This window comes from Nannobrachium achirus, assembly GCF_963921795.1.
Source record: "Nannobrachium achirus genome assembly, chromosome: 14".
Classification (NCBI taxonomy): Eukaryota; Metazoa; Chordata; class Actinopteri; order Myctophiformes; family Myctophidae; genus Nannobrachium; species Nannobrachium achirus.
The window spans coordinates 7,033,586-7,049,054 of NC_137821.1; the positions used below are offsets into that span (position 1 = coordinate 7,033,586).

The 15,469-nt window shown below is 42.4% G+C and overlaps 1 protein-coding gene across 1 annotated transcript; it reads right to left on the reverse strand.

Moving 5' to 3' along the window:
* Nucleotides 1-10,405: 10,405 nt before the first annotated feature.
* LOC308297786 (uncharacterized protein) lies at nt 10,406-13,889 on the reverse strand (the record flags this gene model as incomplete). The annotated part of the gene is made up of 3 exons (XM_080741353.1): nt 10,406-10,710; nt 12,824-12,982; nt 13,547-13,889. 3 exons carry the CDS (start codon nt 13,887-13,889, stop codon nt 10,406-10,408), a joined length of 807 nt encoding a protein of 268 aa, XP_080597479.1.
* Between the last annotated feature and the right edge of the window lie 1,580 nt (nt 13,890-15,469).

Consider the following 15,469-nt stretch of genomic DNA (forward strand, 5'->3'; position numbering starts at 1 on the left):
AGACAGAGATTTGTCAACTAACATACGTGTTTAAAGCTCTACAGACACCCTACTTATTGAGGCTGTTTAGTATAGAGATTTGAAGAAAACAGTAACAGGGAAAGACTACAGTCCTTAAAAGGATCCCTGGCTAATACGATAAATATGCCATCATACATTATAATTGTCCTCTATAACTACAATGTAAAATTAAAAACACCTTAAATATTGTATTTCTTCTAGAAATAGCTAATCTTTCACTCGATAGGGGAAATGCCTGTCGCAAGTTGATGATGTCATAAATGTCATGTGTCATTTTTATGGCATGCATATGCAAAAAAACAAAACAAAAAACACATTTGAAATATTGATTTGATGCTGATATTAACCATAGGAAGTATTACTATTGTTTTTATTTGCACATGCATTCCATAAATTCTATAGGGATGGATCACAAATTACATTTATGACATCATCAACTTGCGACGGGCATTTCCCCTATTGAGTGAAATATTAGTCCCCCCAGGAATCCGCGGAGAAAAAGTCTTGATTCCGCGGAGAACAATCCTGATTCTGCGGAATTCTGCAGAGAACATTTCTTGATTCCGTGGACATTAAAAAACAACCTGAAATGACCAGTTATCAAGCAGAAAATGATATAGTTCTAACAATAAAGTAAAACCCTTCATGAAATAGCTACAATTAATTGTAATTATTGGTTAGAATAATCAAATAATCATTTTTGAGAATACAAATCTAATATTAAATCTATTATTTTTTTAATTGTTTTTAATAATTACTTTCTGTTGCAAAGACTATATTGTCATCCAAACCATGCCCATAGTAACCACATTTTAGAGGATAGCCTACCTACTACCTAGTAATATTTATTTATTCTCAGTTGCATTAGCATTGTTATTGCCAGGACCATAGACATAGAGGAATTATAGTTCAGGACACAGTTTCTGTCAGGAACGAATGTGGGACCGGACCAATACAGCCTCAGTGCATAGAGTTATAATATTAATAGAGAGGACACATACATCCCCGCCCGTCCACTTGCATTGAGTTGCTCACCCAGCGCATAGCCTGGGCTGGCTTCCAATTTCGGGCTTTTGATCCGGTCGGGAGCGGAAGAGCTCCTACGTTTTTCTGTAGTCCAAAACGGACTACACTTTGGCCGGAAACAACGACCGGAAACAGTTTTAACCCGTACTTGCGCATGCGCTAACTACTTGCGCATGCGCTAAACTGGGTTGAAACTGTTTCCGGTCGTTGTTTCCGGCCAAAGTGTAGTCCGTTTTGGACTACAGAAAAACGTAGGAGCTCTTCCGCTCCCGACCGGATCAAACGGCCCGTTTAGTAAACGAAGACCAGGCTTTCTCTGAGGGGAAAGCCTGGTGAGGCGAGGTTACCCAGCGCATGAGGCGTTTTCACCCCTCCATCCGGGTAGTAAAACGTGACGTAGTGGGTCTACTGTGACGCATTTTGCGTCATCGAATTTGTTCATGGACGCGCTTGGGCACAAAGTCATGAACGAGCACTGCCACTGTGAACGCGCTGGGGCTCAAGTCATGAACGAGCGCCGCGAGTACGAGCTCTGTTGTTTAGACGGTTGAGAAACGCTCTCTAGTGGGGAAGAAAGGGAAACGCCGCCCAGTACAGCTCCTCTCCCCGGTTGAGAAGCACTCTGCTCGGATTCGATCTTACGATACGTCCCGCTGGACTGAGGCATCGCCTGGAAGTGTAACTCCACGTTGAATTAATTAACCATTGTGTATTTCATGGTTTAACCTAGGGGGTCCGCGGGGACACTGCAGGGGGTCCGCGAAATTGTTGAAAAAAAAAAAACGTTATATATTTTTTATTTTTATTTAAAAAAAGAAAGAAAAATAATAATTTGTCTTTAAATATAACAAACTTTTGAATAGCTTGTATACATGATTATTGTGCAATTGACAGATTGTTAGTGATAGATTGATAGTATTGACATTGGTTCTCAGTTATTAAGGTATGTTTATAAATGGAAGTGGTACAGCCATGCACTTGTACATGCATGTTGGATGGAGCAGGGACCCCCAAGGTAGGGGGTCCCTGCTCCATCTCCCCATCAGTTTGGGGGTCCCTGGCCTGAAAACGTTGAAGACCACTGTAAACAAACAAACAGAATGCATTTCAAATAGATCAGTGGTTCTCAAAGTGGATTCCAGGGACTCTGTGGGGTCTATACAAGTGTATATTGACAGTGTACAAATGGAACCAACATTTGGTTAATTTGGTTCCATTTGTATGCTGTAAAGAGTTAAGGGGAGACCTTGAAAATGTGAAAGTTTGAGAAACACTGGAATAGATTACCAAAGTGGAATCCATATTAATAACCAAGTCCATTGCTTGAAGTTTCTGAGGTAAATTAGTTAATGTATACCTCTATGAAATTAACTGTTATGGTTTATACACACCATTGACAATGGTCTAACGTTTTTACATGTGAAATTCATTCAAAAAAGTGTGTTATTTTGTGTCATATGGTCCTGGCCTGTGGCCATCCTGGCTATAGTCCAAACCTTTTACATATAGCCTAACTAGAGTATTAACTAAACCAATTAACCAAACCAAACCTGGTTCAGAGACCACAGATAAGTTTATGAATACTTTATAAATGTAGATATTATAATGATTATGATCCAATATTTATCAGACAACCAACAAATGTATCACAAAGGATTTATTTTGTATAAACCAGAAGTAGGCCTACTAGAGGTCACACATAAAAAAAAACTCATTCTGGTCGATGTTCAAAGTGTTAATGATTTATTGATACATGAGATCCTAGAAAGCACTTGGCTTATTTACACAGGAAACCACTTAGGAATCTCATACAACATTGAATGACAGAAGGATAGAACACAGTACTATGCAGTAGATAGTCAGAAAAAAAAGAAAACAGTGCAGGAAAATTATATACAGTAGATATTTACAATAGAAGGGTCAGGGGCTGGGCAAGGTTTGTTTTTAACAGTTACGAGTGCTGCCTGCTGCCTTTCGGGGCGATTTTAAAGGATGTTGGGATTTACGCTGCTTTAAGGCCTTCGGTAAGGTGTTACACATTTTGGTGGTATAGCAGAAGAACGAGTTTGACCCTTTGTTTGAGTTGACTCTGGGTGGACGTGATCTGTGGTGCTGCCTCTGGTGTTGTAATTGTGGACATCCTTAACGCTTTCAAAGTATTTTGTCAGGTACATGGGTATCTTAGTGGTGTAGTTTATCTTGTACATCAGGCCCATTTACAAGGCATTGGTTACAGAAATGAACTAAAACTAGGCTTTAGAACTGTACAAAGTGAAAGGACAAACAAAAATGACATCACATTTGCTTGATGACAGCATGTTTTTTAAAACGGGGTTCCCACACATTTTTACCAATTAATTTCCAAAACCTTTCCAGAATATTTAACCCAATTTCCAGGCCTATATAACAATAATTCAGCTCAATAACAAGTCGCTTACTCCTATGCGCAATGCCCAAAGACAGGTAGTGTATGCCAGTGGTTCTCAACCTTTTCAGACCATGACCCCAAAAATAATCATATTTTAACTGGGGACCCGGCACCCTGACGAGCACTAGTTGAGGAATTTTGTATAACACTGTTCTATTGTAAAAAATAGCAGATCTACATGCTCACAACGCCTCGCCTTACAATTTCTGCCTCTAATATTTGACAATTTGGCCCATGTTTAATTTGTAATTTCAGAGGTATTAGCAAAATCAATAACCAAAGACAATACATAGCTATTTTTTCAAGGACCTTCCAGGACCCTTGATGAATTCCAAAACTTTTACAGTACTGGAAAAATATTTTTCTAATTTCAAAATATTTCCAGGAATTTCATGACCGTGGGAACCCTGTAAAAAGCACCAAAGAGGCAAGACACACCAGTCTTCTTCAGATTCAAATTGAATCAACAGTATCAGATTCTCATATTTCTAACCTGAAGCTGCCTACTACTCAAACTTTTTTCTTTTTTTCATTAACAAAAAAATAAAAGTAAAGAAAATACAACAGACGCAAAAGGGAAATGGGTGGGATAGAAAACCAGCAGTACTAGAGAGGTCCTAGTGGGAGATAGACCTATCAGTACTAGAGGTCCTGGTAGGAGATAAAACCAGCAAATCCCCCATATGTGTATATGCTTATTAGAAGCAGTCACATCCGACGTGGGCTTGGAGAGGACAAAGACAATGGGCTGGTTTGGCTGGGGCAGAAGAGAAGGAACCAGAAGGGGGAGTAGGGATAAAGGGTGAGGTGGAGGGAGGGAGGAAGAACAACACAAAATGAGTGAACAGTGAGATGGGTACAAATAGGATTGTTTACATTAACATTTTAATCCTTACATAAAGAAATGTGCCCTGACCACCAATGTGTTGTCCATGGTCGGCAAGTTGACCTGGTGAACACCTACAAATATCTAGGCACTATGTTTGATAGTAAGCTTAAATTCGATGTGAACTGTGAAACATTTGCAAGAAAGGTCAGCAACACCTCTATTGTTTAAGAAGGCTTGCTACATTTCAGGTTGACAAATCCTTAATGAAACTGTTCTACAGTGCTTTTATTGAGTCAATACTCTCCTTCTCCATCATTTGTTGGTATATGGAAACCTGAACGTAAAGGACAAAAATCACCTTAGGAGAATTGTGAGAACGGCTTCAAAGATAGCTGGAGTAGACTTCAGTAGCCTGGATCAAGTCTACCAAAGGCAGGTGCTTAAGAAAGCCAAGTCCATTGGTATGGACAGCTCTCATCCTCTCAGCTCTGAGTACAAGCTGCCTACTGCCTACTACAAGCTGTAGTTGTAGTTTCATCATCTTTCAGGTACAGATATTTGACTGCACAGGTGTTAAAATAATGTGATGGAATATGATCAAAAAGATGATCTGGCTGGCTGGGAATTGGCTGGGAATGTATTCTGTTGTTTCAGAAATGTATTTTCAACATGGTATGAACAATGTATAATTATAATAAAGCTCTATATTCTGATAGCAATCATTACCATAAGAGTATGTGTACAGCAACAGGTGTCTGTATCTCCAGCTGTATAAACTGAAAATGATTTTAGGTGGGTTGACAATTGTATCACTGTACACTGATTGAGTGTACAGTGAGCGCTCCAGTTCCAATGTTGCATGCTCACTTGTTTATCAACTATCATGACATAAGTTCTTGCTTTGGATAGAAGTGGTATTTTGGACTCTCCCATTATTTACAACAGGGGTCTTCAACAGGGGGTCCGGGACCCCTAGGGGGTCCTCAGAGTTACTATAGGGGGTCCTCCACATCTTTGTGTGATAGAAACTTTTTTCTATTCCACTTGAACCCTAGTGTCCTTATTCTGAGAACTTTAGCCAAAAATAGCCGATCTGCAAGCTCACTGTGAGCTTGTAGATCTGCTATTTTTGGCAAAGGGCTTTGGTGTAGAGGGGAAAAAGAGCAGACTAATTACAGAGTGAAAGTGAAGCTTATTAAGTATTGACGGTTCAAGTGGTTAAATATCTGAAAACACAAATTGACATGAATCCAAAATACACTGATGATTGTGCGGTCAGGCGATTAAACTATATGGAATCTATGAAAAGGTTGTGGGGGTCCCTGCTTCATCTCTATCTCATCTGGGTCCGTTGCCTGAAAACGTTGAAGACCCCTGATTTACAATATGAACCTGTGTTGTCATTCAGTGTGGTAATCTTAGCATTTTGCATGGATTCCTTGGGTGAAACGAGTCATAGTTAAAGTTACTGGTCTGTTCTAGACAAGCCTAGAGTTGTGTTCTGTTCCAGAAACAAGTTTAAATATAATTCATATAGTAGCTACAGTCTGAAATAGAGTATTTTTATTAGATGACAGTGTCTTGACATATAGAGACATTCTTTGAAATCCACATTAGATATTATATATATATACTCTATGCATTAGATGCACTTTGTCCAAAATGAATACATTTAATTACGCATTTGTAAGTGTCACAGACAGAGTGATGGAGACAGGCCATGAGACAGACCCACTTATAACTATGAGACAGACAGGCCTACTCAGAAATGGCTTTCGCCTACTTGTGGGTTATCAAACCATGTATGTATTGCATTTAAATTCCATTTTGATAGTAAATCTTCATTAACATTTCACGTAAAGCTTCTATTTAAAAAAAAGATCAGACTTTTCAGAACCCAATGCAAAGTCAATGGCAGACAGCCTCTGTCAAGATGACAAAACGCGAAAATCGTAATAACTAATACTAATGAGTAAACCAACAGTTTTATAAGAACAATATTGTTGTAACTAAGAGATTCGGGAAGGTATCTATATTTAAAAAACACAGAATAAGAAGTAATAAGAAGAAGTCGCTATGGTTATTTCCTGGTTTAATGCGGTCTGCGGTGCGGTGCTCTCCGCTCCGGAGAGGAACAGAGGATTCAGCTGTCTGGAGTGGAGGGGGTGGAGCCAAAATGCGCGTTCATGAGATTAGACCCAACTGCAGTACCTCAAAACGGCCAACATGTCCTTTTGGTTTCAGGGCGCCCCCAGGGTTCTGGGGGCTTGCCTCAGTGCTAGCAGGAGGGAAGCTATAGCTATTCCCCAGGATCTGTATGAGGTGGCCACTGATCAAACCATGTACACATCGTTTTATAATAGTAGTAATGACTACTCCCGCCGCTCTGCTGCCACTCGTGACTGTTATTCCGCGGCCGTCAGAAAAGTCCGCGAATGGCCGTGAAATCCGCGAGTGGACGCGATTTCCGCGAAAATTTCTGCGATCGCGGAATCGCGGATTCCTGGGGGGACTAAAATATTAGCTATTTCTAGAAGAAATAAAATAATTAAGGTGTTTTTAATTTTACATTGTATTTATAGAGTATACTGTAATTATAATGTATTAAGGCATATTTGTCGTATTAGCCAGGGATCCCTTCAATATTTATTTACACATAGGTAAAGTCCTGAACAGTAATTTCCTGAACCTAATTAAATACAACTTGTATGTCAAAAGATTAAACTACCTCAAGACTCATGACAAGTGCAGCAATGATGGCACATGATAAACCAATAAGAAAAATAGAAATGCATGGCAAATAGCACCGTCCCAATTTTCCAAATCCACGATTCAATGTGGCTTTCGATGATTTTAAAGTCATTTGGTCCAATTCTCGATTTAAACTTGTTTTTTAAGCCTTTCTTCTTGTTGCAGAACTTCTAAGTGCAGTGTGCCCTCATAAGCTCTTAGTTCATAAGCTATAATGGAAGAGAGTTTATGCACATTGAAGTATAGCCTGTCAGGACCATGATTTACGGACCACGACCCAGGAATTCAGGGGTGTCACACCAAATTCTGGGCCCTGGGTACAAGGATTCACTGCGGGCCCATGAATGTTAACTATTGAAAAATAGCAGATATACTTGTAGATCTGCTATTTTTGTGAAATTGTGAAAATGTGTGCAAGAAACCCATGTTTCCATGTCAGTGATGCTCAAACTTTTTCATGTGAAGGACCCCCAAAATGATATTTATTTGGCCACGGACCCCCATCTCAAAGTTATTTAGTTCCAGGGACCCCCCAAGAAGCAAAATTTGAGTTCCAAATGTTCGCTTAAAAAATACATACATTCAAAGATTTGCACAAGATTTTCACGACTTTTAAAAAATAGCAGATCTACAAGCTCGCAGCGCGGCACTCGGTGCCGCGCTGCGAGCTTGTAGATCTGCTATTTTTCAATAGCTAAAGTATAAAATAATTAAGGCCCCTCCACCACCTTGGGCCCTGGTAACTCAGTCCTACTTTCCTTCCCCTTGTGATGTCCCTGCTGTCAGGACCAGGAGTTACGGACCATGACCCAGGAATTCATAAACAACAACACAGGGGACGGAGATCAGAATATACTGGACTTTTTACTTACACAAGACATACAAGACACTTTATAGAATACACAAGCACAGCAGCAGAACACTCACAACAGGGGGGCACTGTGGATAAACACAATTATTTCCTTCTTAAATTGTTAGTTCACCTATTTTTGACATAAAGCTGTGTGAAATAAAAAAAACATTAAAATAGTGGTTACAAATGTATTAATTCATTGCCAGAGTCCTGTGGTCAGAGTTCTGGTCAGTTTTAGATGAATATAAAGTAGTTCCGGTGATTTGGCAGGGGCTCATGGCCCAATCATTAAAAATAGATGAATCCACAAAACTAGCGTCATTTGTATTGTTGACCTATTTCTACCAAATAGACCAACTTTCGTTCAACTTTGACCGCCGCTGCAACGTATTTCCCCAAAACAAGGTGCTTTGCAGTCAGCTGATCAGAACGAAACCTCGCTCTATATGGTAGAAATAGGCCAACAATACAAATGACGCTAGTTTTGTGGATTAGGCCTACTCTATTTTCAATGATTGGGCCACGCCAAATGGCCGCCACCCCATTGGAACTACTTAATATTCATTAGAAACTGACCAGAACTCTGACCACGGGACTCTGGTAATCAATTAATACATTTTTAACCACTGTTTTAATGGCAAGTATTTCACACAGCTTTATGTCAAAAATAGGTGAACTAACACTTTAAGGACATATTTTATTTTCTGCTCAAAAAGTGTATTTTACAGAGAAGGTGGTGTGCTGAGAGGTTCCCCACCTGGGAGCATAGACTTTCAACAACGCAAAACTGCCTTTGTTGAGGTGAGTAGCGAAGTAGTTTAGTTTTTTACTAATTCCTGGTCCTATATCTGAGCCTGCTTACTGGTAGACCAGCTATAGGGCAGTGGTTCTCAATCTGTTGTGGCTGCTGTACCTCCTTACACTGATTTCAGAAGCCAAGTGCCTCCTTCCCCTGACTGACTACAGAAACGATTACATCAAAAGTCACTTCCAATGCCAATACGTTCAAAATAAAACAGCATAATGGCAAATAAACATTGCTTTCTATCCAATAACAGTTACTACTAGTTAAGTTATTGATGTCATTTGGTTTAGAAATGTACAGATGAGCAGGTTCACACAATGAACCATAACAGTAAAATATATACCCATTTTCCCAGTTTTGCTCACGTACCCCCTGCAGTACCCCTAGTACCATACACATACCCCCATTTGAGAAACACTAAGCTAGGGCTAGAGGCCCCCTCGTCTCGCGTGGCTAGACTGAGAAACACTAAGCTAGGGCTAGAGGCCCCCTCGTCTCGCGTGGCTAGACTGAGAAACACTAAGCTAGGGCTAGAAGCCCCCTCGTCTCGCGTGGCTAGACTGAGAAACACTAAGCTAGGGCTAGAAGCCCCCTCGTCTCGCGTGGCTAGACTGAGAAACACTAAGCTAGGGCTAGAGGCCCCCTCGTCTCGCGTGGCTAGACTGAGAAACACTAAGCTAGGGCTAGAGGCCCCCTAGTCTCGCGTGGCTAGACTGTTGCCTAACGCGATTTGCAAATGCTCCCGTCATACAGTCTGGGGCACGGAAATAGAAACGATGAGTGCGAGATAGAGCGGATGTGACGCAACCGCTCCCTTGGTGCAGTAGCAATAACAAGTTTTACTGGAAGCGTTATGTCTCCTTTCAATATTATTGGTGTTGTTGGTGTTACTTCCATGGTGTTTTCAAATGTTTTCTTAAACTATTCACCCATAACTAGAATATGCCGCTCGAATGACTCTGTCTGTGCGAGTGTGCTTCTGTTATGTTTCCAGCGGGACTACGGTTCAGTGCAGCATACCTCCGATACTCGCTGTTTCGGGAGCTGCCGTTCCACACTATATAGCATTCGGAGATTGTGGAATAGTTGTCTGGCTACGCGAGACTAGAGGCCCCCTAACCGTACCCCTTACCCTAACCCGGGGGTCAGCAACCTGTGGCTCTAGAGCCGCATGCGGCTCTTTAGCGCCACCCTAGTGGCTCCCTGGAGCTTTTTCAAAAAATGTATGAAAAAGAAAAAAAGATGGGGGGGAAAAAAATGTATTTTTTGTTTTAACGATTTTTTTCATCGTCACTGTTGGGCAGAAACCTTGTATCTCCAAGTTTCAAATTTGTATGTTTTTTTTTTTTTTTTTCTCGCAAAGTAAAGTCCTGCTTCAACATACAAGACTGACGCACAAAAGTAGTGAAAACAGCAGATCTACAAGCACACAACACCTCGCGGCGCGAGGCGTTGTGTGCTTGTAGATCGGCTGTTTTCACTAGTTTAGTTCATTTTTTTTAATGATAAATACAAAACAAAGTTTTGGACATACAAGGTTTCCACCCGACAACGACGATTTATAAGGCTTTTATAATTTTTTTGCGGCTCCAGACAGATTTGTTTTGACGTTTTTTTGGTCCAATATGGATCTTTCAACATTTTGGGTTGCCGACCCCTGCCCTCACCCTCACCCTCACCCTCACCCTAACTCTATGTCTGGTTCCCAGTGCTGTGGGCGTAGAGCACCAGCAGAGGCTCTCTCAGAGAGCCCCTCCTCATGCAGTACAGGCTGTGTGTGAGCGCCTCGTGGAGCTCCAGGCTGCCCGTCTCGTCCCTGTAGCGCAGCTGGAAGCCCACCAACACCACCACCGTGTCTGAGTCTGTGGGCCTGGAGGCCACCTCCAGCACCGGGGACACGTCGAACACATCGTAGCCCGACGAGGGCCTCTGGTCCAGGGCCAGGGTCCTCTCCTCCAGAGCCAGGGTCCTCTCCCTCGCATGAAACCCCTCGTCCTCTTGAAGTGGGGTTTATGGAAACAACAAAATAACCACAAAGAGACTGTAAAAGCTCTGCCAGTTTTTAAGGCCTGTTGTCAAAATATGAGCAAAATAGTTGATCTACGAGCTCACGACTCACGTCAGCGAAGATGTAGATAAGATAAGCACTTTTTGCTATATTTACGAGCTTTTGGAATCTCACTCCTGAGTCCTGACTGCCCCATCTAGAAACAAAAACACTCACACACTAGAACTTATATAAAACTAGAACAATGCAATTCTGGGAAATTGCATGGAGGTGAGGTTGCATTGACAGGAGTCGCAAGGAATCCACTAGTGGGAAACAAGTCCTGTCTTACCATTTATATTACATATTGTGATGTTAAGTGAAGCATGAACAAAAGCTTCACTTTTTTACAGCCTTACAACCTGGATAACATCACTCAGATGTTTAGAAAACACAGGTTCACTTTGTTGGCACCCGATTCTCGGGCCGAATACAATAGTGTGCCTGTAGCAGGGACGTGCTGGCCATTGGGAAAAGCGGGACAACTCCCGAACGGCCGGTCCAGGCCGGCCATTAGAAGAAAAAAAAAATGTCGGCCTTCATTCCGTTTTGGGGGCTGTGCGGCCAACAAAGTAAATTGTCACTGTCGGGCAGAAACCTTGTATCTTCAAGTTTCAAATGTATAAATTTTTTCGCAAAGCAAAGCCCTGTTTCATCATATAAGGCCGTTGCACAAAAGTAGTGAAAACAGCAGATCTACAAGTACACAACGCCTCGCGGTGCGAGGCGTTGTGTGCTTGTAGATCGGCTGTTTTCACTAGTTTAAATCATTTTTAAAATGATAAATACAAAACAAACGGGTTTGGACATACAAAAAATGAAGGCCTCTCCAACTCTTTTTCCCGGGCTGAATCAGGGGCCCAGCACGTCCCTGACCTGTAGTTACCACTAACTAAACTAAATACTATAGTTTTTTCACCAGCAAAAAAACCCCTAAACTATTAAACCCGCTATCCACAAGTTTCCGACATCCCACCGTCAGTGGCGGCGGGGAGACCCCCGCAAACCCCGCAAGGCGGGGGGGGGCCCCCAGCAGAGGGGGGCCCAAAAAAAAAAAAAAAAAAAAAGATTTTTTTTTTTTTTTTTTGCCACTGGGCAGCCCCCTAGCCTAGCGGCCCACTGCAACAGTTGTTTAGAATGGACATATCAAACACAATGTCCAACAGATTGCTTTGTGTTTACAGCTGTGTTTCTAGTGTCAAGCTCCCTCTGGTAGAGTTGGCACTAATCATGTTCATACTCCGCTTGTTGGTGGTGTAAAAGTTGTGGTATTAAAAGCTTAATTGTGTATTTATATGTGCTCCCCTCGACCCGACGAGTCGGTAGAGTATCTGCGCATCATTTGCAAAAGGGCCCCCACCCACCTCCTCGCAGGGGGGCCCCACAATTTTCAGAAACGCCACTGCCCACCGTGCATTGCACGGTGTCAGCAGCCGAACCGAGCTGAGTGTGATCTACAAGCTCACAACGGGAGCTTGTATGTCAGCTGTCCTCAGCTGTTTTCTACACGCTTACCGGATGTGCCCCACACATAATTCTACAGTAAATTCCTGCGGAAACAGGTGGATATAAACATGTAGTATATATAGTAGGAATACAATAGTGTGTTGCCTGTAGTTACCACTAACTAAACTAAAATCTATAGTCTTTTCACCAACAAAAAACCCTGAACTATTAAACCCACTTTTAAAAAACGAATTGAAACGGAACTAAACAGTCAACATGTTATAACAGATGAATAATAATAATAATGATAATAACCTTGCAGTGAGGTGAGCAGGCTGTGCAGGGTGACAGTAATAATAATAATGATAACCTTGCAGTGAGGTGAGCAGGCTGTGCAGGGTGACAGTAATAATAATAATAATGATGATAACCTTGCAGTGAGGTGAGCAGACTGTGCAGGGTGACAGTAATAATAATAATAATAATGATAACCTTGCAGTGAGGTGAGCAGGCTGTGCAGGGTGACAGTAATAATAATAATAATGATGATAACCTTGCAGTGAGGTGAGCAGACTGTGCAGGGTGACAGTAATAATAATAATAATAATAATGATAACCTTGCAGTGAGGTGAGCAGGCTGTGCAGGGTGACAGTAACGCTGAGCGGACGGGGGTGGAGGGTCTTCCTGAACAGCACCAGCTCTGCTCCCATCATGGAAGGCTTGGACTGCAGGGAGACGTTGAACCACATCCAGCCTGGGGGAGCGTGCTCCGGAGCTGCATGGGTTGGTTCAACACAGTACACAATTTCAATTCAAAGGAGCTTTATTGGAATGAGAAAACATATACGTTTACATTGCCAAAGCAAGTGTCTTATAATAAAAACCTCAGATTTAAAATGTGTTTAAAGGTAGCAGCTATATGTACAGTATATGTGCAGTAGGTCTAGAGGTCACTCAACCTGATCATGCTGTGGACTGTATGAATGAATACAACGTAATTATGGCGATGTTAGTCTAGCATAAATGGTAAATGGTGCATTTACTATATATATATAGCCTTTTATCCAAGGCACTTTACATACATAGATTGTGCATTACATTCACACACACATTCATAGATGGTGGCGTAAGGCACCAACTTGCTCACCAGGAGCAACTAGGGGTTCAGAGTCTTGCTCAAGAACACTTCAACACTAAGTCTTTGGGAGCCCGGGCCGAGCCACTGCCGCTCTGTGTAGCCAGACAACTATTCCACAATCTTCCAGACATAGAGTCTGGAACTACACTACAACATATGGGGGTTTAAGTGGGTTTTTTAAAGGGCAGCAGACTCTCTTACCGAAGACATGTCGGAAACTCTGCACCAGCGTGGCGTCCGAGTTGCCCTGCAGGTCCTCGTGGGCGTCCGGCGAGTCCAGGAGGAGGTAGACCTGTCTCATGTAGGGGTGAGGCTGGAGCTGGCGGTGCGAGGCGGACACCTTGTCGATGTGCAGCATCTCCAAGATGGCCTTGTTGGAGGTGTCTCTCTCCTTGCTGAAGGTGTGGCTGTCCCGAGCCTCTTCATGTCCCCCCTGTCCTAACTGTCCTCCCTGTCCGTCCATGACCAACAAGCCAGAGGCAGACAAGCTCAGCAGAAAGAAGCCCATCACCATCACACAGAGAACGCCCAAACAGTCTCTCATTTTTGGGTTCGGAACAATTTACTCTTCCTTTACACTCCTTTATATCTGCTGTTTTTGAGAACCACTGTTCTGGGGGGGGAAAAACATATGGTGCTGTATTTATACAGTATATATATATATATATATATATATATATATATATATATATATCTAAAGTCTAAAATGACACGGATGCTTTCCCAGCTTTAATCGATTAGAGTCAATGAGTAGATGAACTGACTGCAAGGTCTCCACACTAATTAGAACTCCCTCTCTCTTTTTTGGGAGGGTCCAATACAATTTCCCTCGTCTTTTTCCTTTTGACACTGACGAAAGACGCGAGTCGAAAACCGCCAGTTCACCCCTGCAAAATAATCACTAGGTGCAGACCCAGTCGAGCGTTCCAGGCAGTATTCTTATCTGGGTGGGTATACAGTATAGTCTCTCCTGAAGTCCCTCCCCAGGTGTTTATTCTCTCCGATTCAAGTCTTGTCCCCGCTGAGCACCGTCGACGAGCCCTTCTGCCTCCAACCTTGCTGAAGCTCGCTGGACTTCTCCTTGTACCTCCTAGACACCTACCTGTGACAGTCTGTGGTCTCTGGTCTGACTGTGGTTCTTGTGGGGCTGTGGTGTAGAAATGGCCACAGCACAGAGCTGGAACAGAGGCAGCAGCCACTAATTGGCATGCAGGAACCCCGTGGAGCTGTCAGGACCTAGCCTGATTTCAGACTCGGCGCTGGAGCTTAAGAGTCTGAGCCTGAGCCATTGTGTTGAGATTTCAAAGGGGAGGGGATTTAAAATTTGAAATTCCCAATCACAAGCGATCTGGTGGGAGGGTTGTGTTTGACTTTTGCACACAAAACAATCCCTCCTCCCCCTCCCCTCAATGACATGCACCCAACAGGTCAGTGTCTTTGATGTTTCACTGATTAGAGAGAATCACTAACGAGCTACTCGACACTTGTATGGCTCAATCAATGCCTGCAGTTCGGAGTCCTTTTGAAGTTCAAAGGGAGCAATTAAGAACTCTGGTGAGCCACGCAGCCACCCCTCCCTCCACTGTTTCTGTAGATTTTTTTCCGTCTTGCTTTGAATTCATTGGTCGGTTCGCCAAGATACGGCTTTGAACCGAATCAAGAGACTCGTCATATGACATATCCAGACCAAGAGATGCAGTTCACTCAGAGAGTGGGCGGGTCTATTGGCTGGAGCCAGGCTAGTCAGGACCCATGTGGGAGCAGTCATGTTATAGTGAGGCCCTGGAATGTTGTTCACACTCCCAGAGTGGGGGACAAAAAGTACTTCTAAAGCACCAAAAGTAAAAGTACTCATTATGCAGAATGCAGAAAACATTACACATAATATTGTACTTCTCTATATCTCTCTAAACATTACACATTCTATTGCACTTGTCTATGTCTCTCTAAACATTACACATAATATTGCACTTACAATTTCAAGTGCTATAATGTGCTGTTCAAACATGTAAAGTGTCATGTAAATAATCAATAACTAGGGTTATGTGTAAATATCAGTAACAGAGGACCTCTCTGTTACAATCTGCTACACTCAGGGGTGTCACAAGGAGGGGGAAAGTGGGA